Genomic DNA, 19,576 nt, shown 5'->3' on the forward strand with positions numbered 1-19,576 from the left:
TCTTTTGTAATGATCCCTGTGCTAAGGCTGTGATTTGATTTAAGTGTGGGGGGGGGGGGAGATCCATAACATGGATATTAAAAACCAAAGTAGATGGGGCCTGTGTGTTATCCCCCGGCCTCCCCGAGAAGCATTTAATGTCTGTTAACGTCGGCCTCGAGATATCCTTGTAAATGGGAGTCATGAGAAATTCGGGTTGACAGTGTATTCAAAAGCACAGCTCTGTTCGATAACAAGAACAATAACGAAAAATGCAATTTGTCTTCGGAGATTGCATTACCGGTTAACCACATAATAAGGTTATATTTAACGTGTCACTAGTGATTTAAACTGCAGGGGAAGATCTTCACGGATAAATAAAACATGCACATGACATTCTAAATCAAGCATAATACCGTCTGATAACACTAGGTTTATATACGAGAACGGTGTACAGCTTCTCGCTCACAGGAAAGGTCAAAAAAAGAAGGACTCTGGTCCTTTGAAGGTCAGAGAGTCAGAAGCAAAGGACATCAGAGAACTTTCGACTACAAGGGTTTGAGCTGGCTGAAACTGGTGGATTCAGAACCAAAATCATTAACAAGGTTCTGTGACACCGGCCAAGAAGATTTACTGTCGGCGCACAGACCGGCCAAGTGTAGGTCTTAAGCTTCTCGTTCGCAGAAAAGGTCGAAAAGAAGGACTCCGATCCTTGGAAAGTCAGAGAGTCAGAAGCAAAGGACATCAGAGATCATTCGACTACAAGGGTTTGCGCTGGGTTAAACTGGTAGATACAGAACCAAAATCACTAGCAAGGTTCTGTGACACCGGCCAAGAAGGTTTACTGTCAGCGGACAGACCAGGCAAGCGCCATGGGAAACGCTATGAAGCTCCTCAACTCTGGTCCTCAGATTCACCTAACTGTGATTACATCAACGCGGGTTTAAAAGTCAAACGTTGACTGATGCACCTGTGCTCATCACCTGGGAAGTCCCTCTGTTCCGCCGTCAACACTTTAGAATAAGATATTTGAACTCGCACAAGGGGGCATAAGGACAGAGGCATTAGGTTCCTAAAGAAAGACTGATCCTCCTAAAGAGGGACACATGGCAGGTATGACATCCCGCAGTTACCTGACCAAACTTTATCTCGTAGCTGGCTTCACAATAATCACACGATGTGGCTGTAGCCAATTATCCATTTCACAAATAAACTTAAACGTCTCTGGACTTCAACATCTTTTTATCGGGAAGCAGATTAGATCCGAAATCCTTAAACACTCCGGAATCGTATATTTTTTTTTTCATTTTTTACATCACATTCTGTTCATTTAAGTCAGTCACCAAACCGCTTAGTTTTTTTTCTACGTCGTCAGGGACACCATTATCCTGCTTACTACACATCCATATGTCTCTTTTTTTTTCCTTAATCCAGATGCCCATAAAAGGCAATACTGAGGCAAATTATGGCAAAATCACAAATGGCTTTTTAATTGTCAAATTAAACATTCTGAACTGCTTTTTTCTATTAGTCGTGTCTCATGGTGGCATGCATGGTTTATTACGATAATTTGGTTGTAAAATGTAAAACATATGAGTTGGCTCAATAAGGGAGGGGAGGTAAATATAGCGCATGAGACCAATCCTAAAAGTAGATTATCTGCGCTCAGACTTTTCTCTCTCATTATGAATGACATGAACCGTTTATCGATGTCATAGCTTCGCAGAACTACATTTATTCATCAAAATACCTACAGCTTGGAACATTTGCTGCGCGGTCAAGGTAATATGGAGACTAACATTTAAAGGGTTAACAAGCTAAAAATCGGTGGCAAAAGCCGACACAACAAAGATATTCGATCAGTTTGCTGTCCTGATGTTCTCTCCCTTCACGAGGCTGCCGGAGCCAATCGAAAACAATCAGCAACTTTAACCATAAGGGAGATGCAGATCCTGATAACGACTGCTCCTGTGGTAAGCGTGTGTGCCGGCTGTCAGACATACATGTATTGTTTGAGTTAACCTGTAAACATCATAACATGGATTTTATTCAACGTCCGGCTTTAAGGAAAGACAAATCTTCTTTAAATCAGGGGTTATCTGGTTGATATAAAATAGTTTTTTTTTTCCTAAAAACATAAAAATGTTGTATCCATAACATCAGCTAATGAATGTATAGGAAAGTACGTACATAGCGTGTTATATATATTTTGTTTAACTCTATTTTCAATTTGTTTCAAAGAAATAATTGGATCTTCCATTTTTAGATATTATTCCAGATATTTTTGGTTAACGTTTTCTAATGTTCTGCTCCCATCATGCACTGCGACACTCGGAATTGGGAAGGTAATAACATTATGGGCTGGTTACGATGTACAGTATCGTATAGACTTGTTTATATCAGGCGCGTGTTTGACAACAATTGGTGCGAAGCCTTTGATTCCCTGTTAGTCTGTAGACTAAAGACGCCGGCGCCTACGGGGCCCGGATAGGCACTCAGGAGCCCGCTGATTGCCGGTTAAAAGGCAACGGAGCTTATTCGCTAGCATTGTGGTTTTTAGGAAGACGTTCTCGATGAAATCTAAGATCCTCAGCCCAGGAGAGCAGGACTTCCTTTATCTGAGTCGCAATCGACGGATGAAGCCGATACCTTCAAGGTCACGGTTAGAAGATACCGCGGGGACCGGCGTTATCAGAAGTGTTACAACTAATTGCATCATATCTTCATCTAAGGAGGTCTAAACATCTTTATCCCGTAAGCAAAGGATTTAGGTAGGATATACAATGCAACGTTCTTAATCATAATGAAAGCACCTCCTTCCAAGGTCGTTCCAAGGTCATCAAAATATAATCCAATAATGTTGCGGGGGAGAGTGGGTTTGAATAAGAGCTTCCCTTAAAATACTCTTGCCCTACATCAAGCAATCACCATAACCGGGAGACGCCGGGGTGAAGCTCGGCTCCTCTGGGTCTCCGGGTCACCGCGGTGACGGCCCACTCCCCTCCCACTTCTGACAATGGTCTCTTCCTTCCCACCGACGCCTGCCCACAGCGTGAGCGTGGCGCCAACTGCCGTCAGCGGGACTGCCTGCCGACGCCAGGGAACCAGTTCCCTAGTATGGATATCACCCATCCCCCACCCTTATTTACCCCAAATATGTATTGGGATTGGGTTAAGAGCCCCTGTAAAGTCTCTATTGCTTGTAGCGCGAAACTGTAGGGCCGATAAGCCCACCGGTTTTGCGGAAGGGGACAGCCGCCCCCCCCCCCCGGGACCTGCCACCCTGGGGCAGAATATGCGGAGTGCCTTCCCGCCACCGATTGGTTGCTTCAAGCGGGGCTTCCATCGTGTCGCAACAAGCAAAAGCCGTGGGTCAAACAGCCGGGGATCTCGCCCCAGAGGAAGCGTGCGGAATTCTGTGATCATTACAGTCTCCGTGGGAGAGCGAAACAAAAGGCCGAGCGACACCTGCTCAGTGTCCCGAGTCACTGCGCACAGTCACAGGCAGTATACACAGCGCTCGCCTCGCCCGTGCAAAACTGTCAGGGTCTTTCAGGCGAGAGGGAAGTCTCTGAAGAGAGCCTTTATTTCCAAGGGCGTAGGACAAATTGTGGCTTGCGGTGTCAATATTTATCTAAGGCCGTGCTGCGCAAACCTCGGCCGATACACCCCGGTCGGAGGATTTGTCGTTGCAACCAGAACACAATGGCGTTATCGCTCCTTTCTTTTTTTCTCCTTTCCGCTCTTTTCATCTTGATTTAACTATCCGATCAACACCTACGACTTCCACATATCTCAGACAGGTAAATAACCCGGCTGTGCACGGGGCGGAATAAAATCAATAAACACTGTTTAATTTCTGCTTTTTTTATCGAGGATTAATGTGCAGGAACGAGGGGCTTAAAGGGGAATGAAGCCAAATATATACGTTGATTTATTTATTTGCCGGTTGCAACAATGTTTCAATTTGAAAACTTTTGCATTATAATATGCAGGTGACTGATGCGTGCCTCCTAACTGTCCTGTTTTGCCCCGCATAGTCTTGATTCTGCCGTAATGTCATTATACACACCCTAATGTTCTATGGTTTGGGGTCACTGTTTACATGGAAAACAAGAAAATTTCTGGCTGTAACATAATTACATCAATTAGACTTTTAAACTTGAACTTGGATCAGCGAACACAACATGCCACTGGAACACAGGAGTGATGGGAGTGATAAAGGGCCATTGGATCACAGGAGTGATGGGAGTGATAAAGGGCCATTGGAACACAGGAGTGATGGGAGTGATAAAGGGCCCTTGGAACATAGGAGTGATGGGAGTGATAAAGGGCCATTGGAACACAGGAGTGATGGGAGTGATAAAGGGCCATTGGAACACAGGAGTGATGGGAGTGATAAAGGGCCCTTGGAACATAGGAGTGATGGGAGTGATAAAGGGCCATTGGAACACAGGAGTGATGGGAGTGATAAAGGGCCATTGGAACACAGGCGTGATGGGAGTGATAAAGGGCCATTGGATCACAGGAGTGATGGGAGTGATAAAGGGCCATTGGGACACAGGAGTGATGGGAGTGATAAAGAGCCATTGGAACACAGGAGTGATGGGAGTGATAAAGGGCCATTAGAACACAGGAGTGATGGGAGTGATGAAGGGCCATTGGAACACAGGAGTGATGGGAGTGATGAAGGGCCACTGGAACACAGGAGTGATGGGAGTGATAAAGGGCCATTAGAACACAGGAGTGATGGGAGTGATGAAGGGCCATTGGAACACAGGAGTGATGGGAGTGATAAAGGGCCACTGGAACACAGGAGTGATGGGAGTGATAAAGGGCCACTGGAACACAGGAGTGATGGGAGTGATAAAGGGTCTCTGTACCCCTATGAAGAGATTTCAGCTACAATAGTCATTTACATTAACCCCGTCTGGGTTTCTGATCCATTTCATGTTATTTTAATGGACAAAATTGGCTTTTCTTTTGAAAACAAGGAAAGTGACCCCAACGGTTGAGTGTGTATGTATCCGTGTGTGTGTGTATGTGTGTGTGTATGTGTGCGTGTATCCGTGTGCGTGTGTGTGTGTGTGTGTGTGCGTGTATGTGTGTGTGTGTTGAGTGTGTATGTATCCATGTGTGTATGTGTGCGTGTGTATGTGTGTATGTATGTATGTATGTATGTATGTATGTATGTGTGTGTGTGTGTGTATGTGTATGTGTGTGTGTATGTATGTATGTATGTATGTATGTGTGTGTGTGTATGTGTATGTGTGTGTGTATGTATGGATTATCAAGGCAAGTGTTTTCTGACGGATAGGGGGAAGTAATTTTCACTAACATCGTAAAGCAGCTTCCTACTCAGAAGAGCAAACATTTCAATAATCCTCTTGGTCTTTTGAAAACAGCAGAATTAATTAAAATATCCCTACACGTTCTCGTTATGAAATTATTCGCACTTCAGCTCTGATGTCACAGCAAACACGACCTCAGCTTCATATCACATTACAGAGGAAAAATCCAATGACGTCTCCCAGGATTGCTCAAACCCTCACTTGCCGCTAAATTCAGTTTGAATTTCCCTCCCCCGTTTGCCTGCCGACAGACATCCCCGCCAGACACTTCGCACCTAAACCCGTCCTGAGTAACCACACTTCTGCCACAACTTTATGGCTTCCGAGACAAGACCACATGAGAATATCCGGGAAGCAAAAAACAACCAAACACAGCTATAAAGTAATCACAAAAGGGTGGTAGATAAGTGGAACAGCCTCCCAGCAGAAGTGGTAGAGAATTTAAACATGCACGGGATAGACATACGGCTCCTGAATCTAAGACGAGACCAACGACTGATTAAGGTTTGAGTCTCTACAGCGATGGAGCTGAGAAGCTGGCAGGTTCTATGATCCTAATTATTACCGATTGCTTTATAAAGCGGCATCATATACCGCAGCGCTGTACAATAGCTAAACAGCACATAACAAATGCCGCATCACATAACAACTTACGGAAACCGTTAGGAGGACCCTGTTAGAACATTTAATGTATCTGAAAACCTTTGTGGTAGTAAAGAGTTAACGTTTTTAATGCAAACGATCTGCACAAGAGCCCGTCCTGTTTCCAAGAAAGGCCCCGATAGAAGCGGCTTCGGACGCCGGGAATGGAATTTCCAGATTTAACGACAAAAAACGTAAACGGCTTCCTGCTTTTGCCAAATATCGCTTTTACAGAAGGGGTCTTCCGCCTATAGAAGGAATAAAAACAAAGCAAAACAATATATTTTTTATTTATTGCTCATCTGTAGAATGTTTTTCTGTAAGTTTAGCAGTTAAATAAAAAGTCGCTGTACCCTTATCGTAGACAACTTTACTAAGAGGGTGGTAGATCAGTGCAACAGCCTCCCAGCAGAAGTGGTAGCGGGTAATACAGCGAGGGTATTAAACACGCATGGGATAGACATACGGCTCCTGAATCTAAGACGAGACCAGCGACTGATTAAGGTTTGAGTCTTTACAGCAGGAGAAACGGGGAGACTAGTCGGGGGCCGAATGGGGCCGATCTGCCAGCAGGTTCTATGTTTCTAATTGACTCCTCCATGTTTTATAATGGAGATCCCTGCTTGAACATAGGTGACTCAGTCACCCTTATAAGTGATGAGTTGCAACATAGAATCTCCGTGATTCTGAACTGGATACATTAAAATCCTTCTAAAGGAGCGGACCCTGAGACAGTTTACGTATTAACCCTTCTCATCGTCCTCAAGGATGAGTCACCTGCATTCAAGCAAGGATATCAGCTATAACACCCTGGGAGCAAATGCACCAATCGGAAGTTTTCTATATATCCCAGGTATGGCTAAAATGCTACCTGATCCTAAAACTTTTCCAGCAAACAGATTGAGGGTTTAGTTGGTTTTGAGAGCTCGGGTTGGGTTTCCATCGGGAATTCACCAAGACCCCCCAACCCCCCCCCCCCCGGAGGGTGAATTATTATACTTTTTTGTTTTATTGAGGTTAAAATTCATGCATCAAAGGCGGCCGCCGAGTTGCACTCGTGCAATAAACTCCTTTCACCGACATCACTTCACACTTTCCAAGTGCAAAGTTCAAGCTGATATTGTTGGCTCGTTGGCTTTGCCGGGTTTTGGCAAACGCCGTCCTGGCTGGCCGGTCATTAATACGCCATCGGCGCGTTAAAAAAAAGTTTATTTGGAAAAATGTAACGCATTAAATAAAAAAATAAAAAAACTACGGTTTTGTTTTGCACCAAAAATGTTGCAAAAAAAAAAAAAGTATCAAAGACTCCCAAAGAAAACACTTTGATTCGAAGCGAATTCCTTCTGAAAAGGAGGAAAATGATCGTAAAAACAATAAAATCGCATGAATTCGAAATTTTAGGATTGGGGGAGTCTGCCCAATAAGTTCTATGGGGGGGGGGGGTCACTGGTATACCTGGAACTTTCTAAATCAGTGGATCCTCAGATTTTTGAAATATTAACCCTTTAAATAACCCAATGTGAAGATTCTATGTAGCGACTCATCAAAATGTTTTAACCAAAGGGCTTGAATACCGGTCGTCATGGAAACCTTGACTTGCCTTTATTTAAAGAAGATTGAGTCACCTGCATTCAAGCAGGGATATCAACCATAATATACTGGGAGCAAAAGCACCGCCTGGGACTCTTATATATGATCACAGCGGAGAGAGAATAGGAAGGAGTCAGACTGCGTGACCTGAAGAATCTGCCCCTTAAGCCTGAGATTGGGACTCAAGGTCATGCCCTGAGAGTTCCCAGGTATGGTCACTCCGTGTCTCGCTCGGAAGAATGGAAGAAAGGAAAAGAATAAATTTCCACGAAAGCTGGAAGTTTGGGACTTCCAATCCCCCCGCTGAGCAATTTGTGGTTTGTTAAAAAAATTAAAAATGAATTTGCTCTAGATTGGGGTGATTATTGCTAAATCGTGGTTTTTCAGATAAAACGGGGGGCCTTTAACGCCCCCCTGTGAAAGCACGCGGCGGATCCTGAAGCCATTCATTCGCATGCGCAAAATTCCTTTAATCCAAACAGGTTCCAAGGTTTTACGTTTATTAGAAAAATATGTACCGCCGAATTTCAGATTGCCTTCTGCTGCAATGCAATTCCTTCTTCTTCTTTTTTTTTTTTTTGTTAAAATTATGCATTTTCCAGATATGCAAACTTTTACCAGATGCACGGAATTCACAGATGACTCATCTCTCACGACCAACTCGTAGTATCGGGCCCCGAGCGAGACAAGCTTTCAATGATCCGTCCCAAAAGAGTCAGCTCCGGGCCCCGAGTCGGCCGCGCACTTAGGTATGTTTTCAATTATATTTGAAATTCCTCTAACAATAACTCGGAGGCGTCTGGCACCGCTGCTTCCGACACTTTGATGTCCTTTTCTACAATCTCAGAAACGGGGGGGGGGGGGGGGGGTTATTGGCCGTCAGCAGATCTTTTTAAAAATAATTCCCGACTTGACGTGTTTTTTGATGACAAAATGTTGGTCGATTGGCTGACGTGGAATAAAAATAAGTCAAACGTGGTTACAGATGGATTTGTGTCGGTCGCTGGGGTTAGGGTTAACAATAAAAGTGTGGTTTTTAGACCAAATCTCCATTTCAAAGGTCAAGTTTGCCTATTAACCGTTGATGATACCCATGCCCTTCACCCTCGTGGGATTTTTATTGGGTACCTCGAGAATTACTCAACCGTGAAAGTTAAATAAATAATTAGACCTTTTTAGACTTCTGATCCTTCAAGTTTAAAGGGGGCCCAGATAGAGAAAAGTAGTTACGACACCTTTAGAAGGCTGTTTTAACTTAAAGTTTTCCTCTTTTTCTTGAATTCTCGAATTTGAATGTAGTTTCACTTTGGCATGTGCCTGACATCATTTTGCATTAGCTGGATTATTTCCCTTTCCTAACCCGATGCTCGCACACCTAAAGAATCCGTAACCTACGAACTATCTTCTGATTCAATGAGAAGAAGTTGTTTCTTTCCTAGCTCCTTTCCTCTCATTGACCCTTTTCCGCTGGTATTTTCCCACTGAAGGGAAAATATAGCATCAAAGTAGTTGAGTAGAGTAGTGGAGAGAATTTTTCTGGCCAAGGTGACCAAGTTGGCCACAACTGAGCACCTTAGTTAATAGAAAAAACATAGGAACTTCATAGAAGTTCAGCTTCAGTAGAGTTAGCAGTCCAGACGCGACAACATTAACTTGACCTCTCTGTAGGAGGCAAGTGGATCAAGAACTCAAAAGGATTACCCAACTCAACCATCGCTTCAACTAATAGACTTCTGGACAGACTTATCCACCGATTCATACTTGATGATCAACTCAACAGCAGTCAAGTTCAAAATGACAGCTGTCCAACGGGGTCAAGCCATAAGGCCAAGAGGGAATCAAGTGGTTCTGTTGAGTGTTTTGCACAGAAACATTGATCAGGGAACCGGTAGATTATGCATCAGTTAATGGAAACACTGGGATTTTTTATTTTTTTTTTATCAATAGGGTATTGATGAAAAGCAGAATCTTTTTGAAAAAAGTGACCGTAAATAGATTTTCTATACTCTCCAAATGACAGCATAGATCTTCGCCTCTGCAGGTCTGCGTGTAGTGATGTAAGCTGAATGCTATGCGCCCTTTTTCGCATTATAAAGAAATTCTTCTTCGGTGCTCGGAAGTGAACTTATTTGTTTTATTTAAATGCGTGACAGATAATTTTTCTTCACTTGGATTTCTCTAAAGCATGAATCAAAAATTCACGAGAAACAAAAGGACTTTCCTTCAAAAGAAAGCGTCCCATGCTCCAATAAACTCAAAAGTTGACATTAGCCACTCGGACAAGTAGGGGCAAAAAACGCTAAGAGCTTTGTGTTCAGAAACCAAAAACACTGCTTGCTGTAAACACCACGTGGAATTTTGGAGGCCGTAGACCATAAAAAATTTCAAAACAGCAGCACAAAAAAAAACGGCATGAGGTTCCAGCTTCTTGATGTCTCAACACAACATCTACCAAACTATTCGATAAGGTCTATGATCATCTCCTGTGCTGTTTACAATGTCATTGTTTAATGTGAAAGCGGAGGTTGGCTAATTATTCAAGCTGATCGACCCTGTACTACTTTGGAAGTATCTCAGCACAGCATCAAAGGGTAAATTAATGGGTTAACTCATGCAAGAGCTTTTCTTAAAAGCCCAGAATGGGCTAAACCTTTTAGGATTCTATATTTAATAGACAAAAAAAGTATCGGTTATAGGAACCATGAATCCTTAGGTCCTGGTGTTGGCAAAGCTTTGGGCATGACTACTTAATAGACCCATTTGTTTTAGATTTGTGATGACAATTTAGCAGAAGTTACTACTGTTTTAGTCTTTAAATTCTATTTGCAAAATATTTTGGAACTCTCCAGCTGTACAAAATCAAAAAAGTTGAGTCGAACTTCCATAGATCCTTGTTGCTTGGAGAAAGGCCAGATCCACCAGTTAATATGAAGTGTTCATTTCAACTTTGACACCATTAAAACTTTCGATCAAAACAAGTTGTCCATCAGACTGTTTGGAAGAACAAAGATCTTCAAGGTGCATGTTGATTGTTCCAAGTCAGTCTCTCTCCAACAGGAAAGCCCTCAAATGCTGCCCGTTGAAGCCATTACGCTAGCCTAGAATGATTAGAGTTGCAGTACGCAATAAGGGGAGTGGTGGTGGTTGATTATCCCAACTGGTTTTCCATGAAAGCAAGAAGTGCTATGAATGAACGTCACTCAATTTCGATGTCCCCTGTCCTCAGAGCCATAGATATGTAAATTGACCCATCAATGTCTTGTCTGAAATGGAACCAAAAGATGAAGGGGGCAGTTTCTTGAAGTATAAAAGAACCTCATCAGAAAGTCGGCCGCACTGCCAGCTCCTGCCGAGGACCCTTCGAGCATGAAATTGCGTTGTGTTGTGCAGATTTCAGATTTTGTCTCTTTTATGTAAAAATTGATGCAGAAAACAAAAGACCCATCATCAATTCTCACCGACCAGGACCACGAACCCTTCAGGAACGGGACACCATCCAAATCCATTTACGACCATCAAGGTTTTTTTGGGGTTTTTTTTTTAAAGCCGTCTTCTTTGGGTTGTGCGCCTTAAAGAAACACGGTGTGCGGTAGTATTTATACTACCACATCATGGAAAAAGCCAAGCAAAATAGATGATGGGAGCTTCGGTTATTAATTACAATAAATACAATTTGGGGATTACCAGTCGTTTGGAATTAATCCAGGGTGAAAAGTGAAAATACAGAAACGGAAACTTTACTTTACGATTTACGTCCAAGTTTAACGGGCAAATTCAATTTTGTGCAAATTCTGTTGTGTTTGTGCGATCAGAAGACTTTTCCAAGGAAGAAAGAGAAAATGGTTGCGTCAAAAACGTCACTTTTTTTGCAGCAGCAGCAGCAGATAACGAAAACATTACCAGTTCTGGAGGACAATGATGGTATTTTAAAGAGATGGAAAGACTTCCTGTCTCTGCCCACCCAGATAGCTTCACTGAACCATCACAAGTGTCTAAGAGTCCTGCGAGAGATATTTTTGTCCATGACTTGGCAGCCAAAAAAGTACGAAGCCAAATTATAATAAACACACGTATCTCCAACATTCATGACCTCATAGAATCTTAACTCTTCGACGTCCGGACTCTTCAACGTCTGATGCAACAAGTCCTGCTGAGAAGAAAAAAATGCACAAAACAAACAAAAAATCGTAATCCGCTCTTTTGTTTTGATGCATTTTTTTTTTATCACGAAAAGAGCAGTGAATCAAAACCCGTAAGTAACTCAGATTAACACCCTGAGAATCACAGAATTTCTTTATGGAAATCGGAACTAAAGCCCAGAGAAACTGAGATACACAAAACTTCACAATAAACACTGCGTACTTCCCACCGATTTACAAGAAAACTAACAATAATTTGATCCCTGTGGTTTTTAATGTTTAAAAATGGTGCACCTGGTGGATAACTTGGTTGTTTTTCATGCTCACACACCAGGTGTGCAAATGTATACAATAAAAAAAAAAAAAAAAAGTTTTGAATGCATTATAAATATGATCTACTGCTACCTACTCACCAGGGGGTCTGCAGAATTTTATTGTCTAAATTACAGTCGCGGATTTATGCCGTTTGCCTAAATGCTAAATCACGTGAGTTAATTAGAAAATTCAGAGACGCGTTAAGGCAAGGCATCTGGAAAGCTTATGCGTCACAAGCGGAGGAGACGGTCAATGCGCAGAATGCCTGGCCGTTTCATAGAATCCCTGGCAAAGTGGACTTCTTTTATGTGAAATATTAAAAAAAAAAAAAAAAAAAAAAAAACAATCTAAAAAGAAATGATAGAAAATAATAAACATCTATATTTTTACATAAAAATACTCTGCCTCAAATGTTACTTTTTTATATATAAAAATTGGATCATCAAACACTGCTTTGAATTTAGTTACTATTGAATTATTGAATTAGTTACTATTTTTCAATCTTTTTTGTGAGTCTGTATATACTTTTTTTTTTTTTTTTTTCCATACTTTACTTGAACAGTGTGGACATCCTTCTTAATTCCGAGGGAAACCATTAAAGAATGTTAAGATTTTTGCCAGATTTTCACATTTTGTGAATGTATATAAATGAGGTATATTAAAGAAAATTGGAGGGGAGGGGGCAAATGTATAAATGTATATGGGGGGGGTTCTGCACACATTTATGTAAATTTAAAGAGACCGCTCAGCTATCATATGCTTTAAATTAAATTAACTACATAATTAGTAAGACAAAAATAATAATAATTAAATAATTATCTTGCAACTTTTCAGAATTGTGATATGTCCTGCTGTCTCTGTCTAAACTTCATCAGTCTCACTTTAATTCAGACAATTATATACTGTATATATAGATATATAATACAGTAATAATGAGGGCGTCATCTGATTTGGCCAAGTTCCCTCAAAAAGTTTAGGAATATATTATTTGGGTTCCGGGACGCGTAGCTTTATGTGAACGCATCCAAACAACTTTCAGTAACGATGATTTAATAAAATGGCAAAGGTTCCGTGGCCAGAGAACCTGAGGGCCGCGTTGTCCACGACACGTAATCTGCAGCTGCACACCCCTGATCTGTGCATTTGGGCCAACGTCAGGAGAAACCTTAGAAGTCTGGATCAGGCGCTATGACACAAATCCACTTCCCTTGTTCATTCCAAAGAGGAATCAAGACCTCGTTTCCCCTCGATTACAAGCAAACGCTTCATCAAACCTACAGAAGGGTGTTTTGACAAGTGAAATTCACATGTGGCGTACAAAGGGCGGACAATGGGACGTCTGAGGGAACGCGCCGAGCGGTGACTGCGTGTCCAGATGTTGGCCGTAGGTGGAAGGAGGAGAGCGTGGCGTAGAGAGGTCCTGCAGTTTATTTTATGGTTCTTTGACTTTGAAATATATGGAATTTTTGGTAGGTCTGTAGGGGCCACCGATTAACATTTTTTATAACTGCCAACCTGAAAAATCCACTAATCATATAAATTACTGTCCATACATCAGTCCCACAGCCTTAAAGGTTCTGCGTCTTAATTGCTTTTTTTTTTTTTTTTTTTTTTTTTTTTTTTAAGATCCCTGATAATGCAATGTTTTTTTTTGGGGGGGGGTACTAATGTGTCACAATACAAATAAATGAAGTGAGTGAGTACTGAGGTATCTCCTTTCTCTGAGCGCAGTATGGGTTGAAATATGATGAACACAGATCTAAGAATAGACAAAGGGAAATTTAAGGGTGAAAAGATAAAAAATGTTGTTTATTTTGCGATCTAACGGGAATATAATTTCTTGGCGATACTTCCCATACAGTGTTGGCAAACAGCGCCTCTAGAGTACAGGCAGGGAAGTGCATCTTATAACGGCTTGTAAATGCTACATATTTTTCCATACCCAAATACTAAAAAAATAATCACAGCAGGAATTTTTAAAAAAGACAACAAATCACCCGCCGCCTCGATGAACATGGCCTTACCGTTAAGACTGGCAAACAGTAAATGACCTCACAAATCTCAGTTCCAAATTCCTAACCTGCTCCACTGTTTCTTGAAATAAATGCAATAAAATCCAGATTTGGCCAAGGTCAAAAGAGGAAAGGAATATATATATTAATTTTTTAGTAGGCCCTGAGGCCAATTAGCTTTTTTTTTTCACACTTAAACGGCATGCAATATTAATTTAAGCACGGAGGGGCTGTTAGTTTGGGGCTTGCAACAGCTGTGTTTAAAAGGTGGACGGGTTTTTAATGGAAAAAAAAAATCCATGTGTATCACTCGTAGTTAAACAAATTACACATTAATGCGTGGGATTCACAGCCATCGAAACTGGGAAAGAGATGTGAACATTTGCTGTTTTCCGAAATGCTTCCAGGGGCTTTATAAAATATAGATGAGTTGGTAATGGTTGGTCAGAAATGGTGAATTTTCACTAAAAGGGAGCTGGGAATGGAAAAAAACACTTGAGGACAAACATTTAAGAAAGTGTTTCTTGGGGGGGGAAGGTGGGACGCGACGTAGCCACACACCTCCGATTATTTAAATTTGATGTAACGGGGATGGAAAGTATCTATATTGTGCTCTACCACCCAAATGTGTCATTCATTTTTGTTGACTTACTGAAGTGTTGACAGACACGCGGCACTCATTGAAAGATAAGAATCTACAACGTTCCAATTATTAGTGTCAATAGCAGATCAGAAGTCTAATATAAACCTGCTGGGTTTTTTTCCGCCTCCCTTATCTACATACCAATAAACAGCTGCTAAGGCTATCCAGACATGCACCACCAAAGCCTGTCCCGAACCTCCGACACTTAGGTTAGAAAGAGCGAGTCAAGTTAAAGGGGATGGTAACTTTTTTAAAAGAACTTATCACTTGTGCCGTTTAACCAGTGTAACTGTCTGAATGTTTAGTGTAACAATAACTATTTACCTTAGAGGAGATGGGAGGTGGCACTTCTCTCCTTTCTCCTGGCCCTACAAAGGCTACCTCGACCAACGGATAACACTCAGCAACTTAAGAATGGCGTGGTGATAACATAATGGGAAGGAATAACTATGCCGATACTGGGAGGAGCAAGTTAAGATGGAAACTCAAACAAGTTAGGTGTCTAATACTATATTTAGTCTACTTAATTGTAAAATGAGCACATTGCCAACACTATTGATACGCTAGCCTTAAATGAGCTTAAACCTCATCTTTTCGCAGGTCCTTTTGTCTTAAAGTTCATCTTAAATGATGCATTCATGGCCATGCATTCGCGGGGAGCTGGGAGAAGGTTCAGCTACTTAAACAGTACATCAGTTAACGAGATTGAGACGTCACTGTTCCTTTTTTTCCCCTTCTAACACTAGCTGGGCATGCAAAGCATTCTGTCCCCCCCCCCCCTTGGTGCAAAGAAGGGTTAAGTAACGACAATTAAAAGTTAGCTTCCTGCTTGCTGAGTGAATGAATGGGGATACCCTGGGCCAGAAAGGTCCCTGCGTTACAATTACAACAAAACCACTGGAATCATGCTGATTTTGGTAAACGGGGAAATGAACATTTAAAAAGCCACTAAGTCGGCCAATTAAAAATGAAGCAAAACCCACCAGAGAACTCACGCAGAGGGTCTTTGCCTTATTTACGCTAAATTCGATTTAATTTAAAACCAGGCAGCTATTGATTTCTATAAGTGGGAGCCATCAATGCAGACAAGATTCCATAAAGTAATCTATAATACTGCAATAAAACCAATTATAGGAGCCTGAGATATGGAGAGGTGCAAAGAAATCTGACAAGTGTTTATTGCATGCACTGTACGTTGGAGAAATGTAAAAAAAAGGGGCGAGGGGTTGAATATCATGTGTTTTAATCATTTCCTCCCCCATTTATTGGGAAGTAAAATTAGATTGGAAGTTTTAAGAGGCTGAGAATGTTCTTTTTATTCCTTTTTTTTCGACGTACAAAAATTAGATATTTCGCACTGAAAAGTCTCACTAGCCAGGAACCTGGCAGAGGAGTTAATAAAGTTAATTGTCAAAATGCGTAACATTACTTTTTGCCTTAAAGTAATAAATTCATTTTATTGAACTTAAGTCCTAAAAGCCAGTTTTAGAATCTTGTTTAAAAACTCCAAAGCTCCTTTAGGAAAGTTTGTCACACCTTTATATTTCTTTTCCTTTAAAATACTTTTTTTTTTTTTTTTTTTTATTAAAAATCTACTTGTTCAGGTATAAGCACATTTTAGTAAATAGATTTCTTCTGCCAAATATACCCTAGCAGTTTATTTTTTTACTGTTATTTTAAAATACATTTTTTTTTACCAGATTAAAATAAATGTCTCCCTTTTGTTGTATAGGAAATGCTATTTGTTTTGGAATGGGCTAAAAAAAGTGAAATTGATTCCCAAATAAAACTCTAAAACAGCCATAAAAATGAGTCAAATATAGGCTGAAATATCCAAGTTAATACTAAATTCTAAAAATTCTAGGAAATAGATTTTAATTTGGTGGAGGCTAAATGGAAAGGAACTGTTTTTATTAAGTGTCCAAAATGTATTTATTTAATATTCCAAAAAAATGAATAGTTTCCAAAAATGAGTGCTTTTGTGGAAAAGCCCTTTTAGTGGTAACATTAACAGTCATGTTTATGGATTTTTAGGTTAAGGTGGAAATGAGATATTCCTAACACACTACTAGAATTTTTTGACAATTCAAGAAGGCCCTTAAACCATGACGTTGTTGTGTTTTTTAACCACAATTTAATAACTTAACAGGTCAAAGTAACAATGCAAAAAGTTCAGCTTGTATCAAAAAAAGCAGAGGGCGCTTTTGAGCTTCTTAAGAGTTTAATTATTGGGGCCCTGAAAAAAACCAGGAGATCTTGATCAGAAACCAGGGCAGGGGAACCAACAGCTGCTCTAGAACCTTGCCAGATGCAGGACTGCCAATCAACTTTATGAAGACTGAGGGGAGTAACAACCCCCCCCCAAGAGGTGCCGCAGCATCTTAAGCCTTTCGGTTCCAACACTAGACCTGTGTGGGTAACAAGTGGGGCAATAAAGCATACAAATCTACATTGTGGCCATTACAAAAATCTGAAATATGCTTCTACTGAAAGCTTTGATTTACTAACAATATAATGAAAGGCTCAAAATTAAATTACATTTTTGCATAATCCAGAACCCAAGAAACAAACAGAAATCATTTCTTCATAAAGCATCTGGCTCAATGACATGAATAACTATGATATTTTACAGCCCGCAACAGCTGTAAAAAAAATAAATAAAAAACAACTTTCCACTCATATGTCCCACACAGCTCTCATAACCCTCAGCCAGATTTTACTTTCATTTTATGCCAAAAAAAAAAAAGAAAAGAAATCACAGATTTGGGATAGCTCTTCCTGAAACATGTGTTCCTAATAACTGGCAATTCTGCATTGGATTAAAAGAAAACTTAACCCTTTTAATGTCAAAATCAGACTGCTAATTCTTTCAGTGTCAAAATAGTGAAGAGACAGGCGGTAGTCCACCCCCCCCCCCCCCAAACAAATTAAGATCTGTCATCTACAACCCAGAATAATCATTTTAAAACAACTCCCCAGACTCCCCTTTTGTGCGTCTTTGATCAATTTTAGGTTTCAAATCAGCTAAGCCAAATTCCATATGAACTCAAGCATTTTCAGTTCATATCTTTTTAGGATTATTTGGATCCACAAAATGAAAATATAATTCCCTAAGAAATTTTAAGTAAAAACGAAAAAAAAAAAAAAAAAAAAAAAAAGGTGTTTATAGTTAGATTATCTAAAAGACAAAAAATAATAACTAGAATAATTTGAAAGTCCCAAAAATATTCACTATTCAAATCTGTCTTCCCACAAGTGATTATATATAATGTGTGGAAGTCTGTTCTATAAATACCTTTATTTCCAGCTACTGTTCTGTTTAAACATTCACAGCACAAATTTACAATAAAAATATCAAAACCGTGATTTAATATTATTGACTAAATCCAGGCCCATACAAAAAAATAAATAAATTAAAAAGTTACAGCTAGAAATACATCCCATAACAAAAAAAATAAAACTATTAGTACCATTTGAAATTTAAATCTGGTTTCCCATGATTCCAAATTGAAAGTTTAAAAATATATTATTATATTATAATGATACTTTAAGGGTATTCTGAGGATTACTTGGCAGCAGTCTGGATAATCCACACCTGGTGTAGGGGTAATGGAAATATATATATATATATATATATGTCCAATCTGTTCAATGCATACAAATCTTAATAATAATTGTAATATTAATTGAATATAAAAATGGAATATAAAGTGAGCAAATCCATGTGCATATGAATAGCTTGAAGCATGTATAAAAATGTGTATAAAAGTAAAACCACATGCATAAAACACATATACAGACACAGCTACATAACTATGCTTATATGATCATATCACAGAATTCTGAGGGTAACTTACAGATGAACTGTCCACGGTGGGAGGTCAGGGGGCAGCTGTGTCAGTCCCTGGTGACTGCAGTCCACCAGGTCCCCAGAGCAGGTGCAGATGGAAGGACATGGGGCAATTGAGCTTTGACAAGATCCAATCAACAAGTAAAATATCAGGGTGAAATCCATCAGAGATAATCTTCCTCCAAACCAAGGCTGCATGTTCTATAATCCACAAAGGACTCAAACAGGAGCTGCTAATGAAGGAGGTGGCAGCCAATAATGAGCTGATGATCTACAGATCAGAAGATATTACTGGTGTCTCCATAGCCCATGAGATGAAATCCTCCAGGGGGCTGCTGTGATTGTCATCAGGTCCAAGGAAGCCCTATGGATCTGCTCTGTGTGGGGGCAATCCTAGAGAGCAGTCCTGCTGTGGGTTGTCCTGGGTGCTGCAGTCAGAAGGTCCAGTTCTGGAGAGCATAGAGGTCCAGTTCCTGCAGAGTAGATTTGTCCCAGTAGCAGGTCCAAGGGGTGCAGAGATTTGTATGTCTTGGTAAGAAGCACATAAAGCAGTAGGTAAGCCCTGGCTGCAAACACAAGCTCCCTGAGCCCAATACTCAGCCCAAAAGGCAACAAAAACGGGGTCCAACACACAAAACTCCACAAGCAGCAGAAGGCACAGCTCCACACTCAGCTCCAGTAGCAGGAGAGACGCTCGGGTCCGGCAGCAGGAGTCGCACACTCAGGTCCGGCAGCAGGAGTCGCACACTCAGGTCCGGCAGCAGATCCCCGGACTCCCAGCTCTGCTCTCTGGACACTGTAGCAGTTCCAACTCCGGAGCGCAGAAAGCAAAGTTTCCTCTGATTGGCTCCCACACACACCCAGTCCGATTGGGAGCTGTATCGGGAAAGCTGATTGGCTGGGGCTCTTCCCACCAACATACAACTGCCAGATACTTTGTATTCACTTGGACAAAATGCCGTGTGTGCAGGGGGGAGAACGAGAGAGTGTGTGAATGTCTGTGTGTGTGTGAATGTCTGTGTGTGTGAATGTCTGTGTGTGTGAACCTCTGTGTA

The 19,576-nt window shown here is 40.9% G+C and overlaps 1 protein-coding gene across 1 annotated transcript in view; it reads right to left on the reverse strand.

Annotated features, from left to right (window-relative positions):
* The window catches only part of LOC149278707 (leucine-rich repeats and immunoglobulin-like domains protein 1), a 43,240-nt gene extending 24,521 nt beyond the window's left edge, over positions 1-18,719 (reverse strand). Inside the window, exon 1 of the mRNA XM_089501866.1 lies at positions 18,529-18,719. Coding sequence (XP_089357992.1) covers positions 18,529-18,719 — 191 coding nt within the window. The remainder of the gene's footprint in view (positions 1-18,528) is intronic.
* Positions 18,720-19,576: the final 857 nt, after the last annotated feature.

The sequence above is a fragment of the Sceloporus occidentalis genome, unplaced genomic scaffold, assembly GCF_023333645.1.
Source record: "Sceloporus occidentalis isolate IW3139 unplaced genomic scaffold, rSceOcc1.0.p SCAF_183, whole genome shotgun sequence".
Classification (NCBI taxonomy): Eukaryota; Metazoa; Chordata; class Lepidosauria; order Squamata; family Phrynosomatidae; genus Sceloporus; species Sceloporus occidentalis.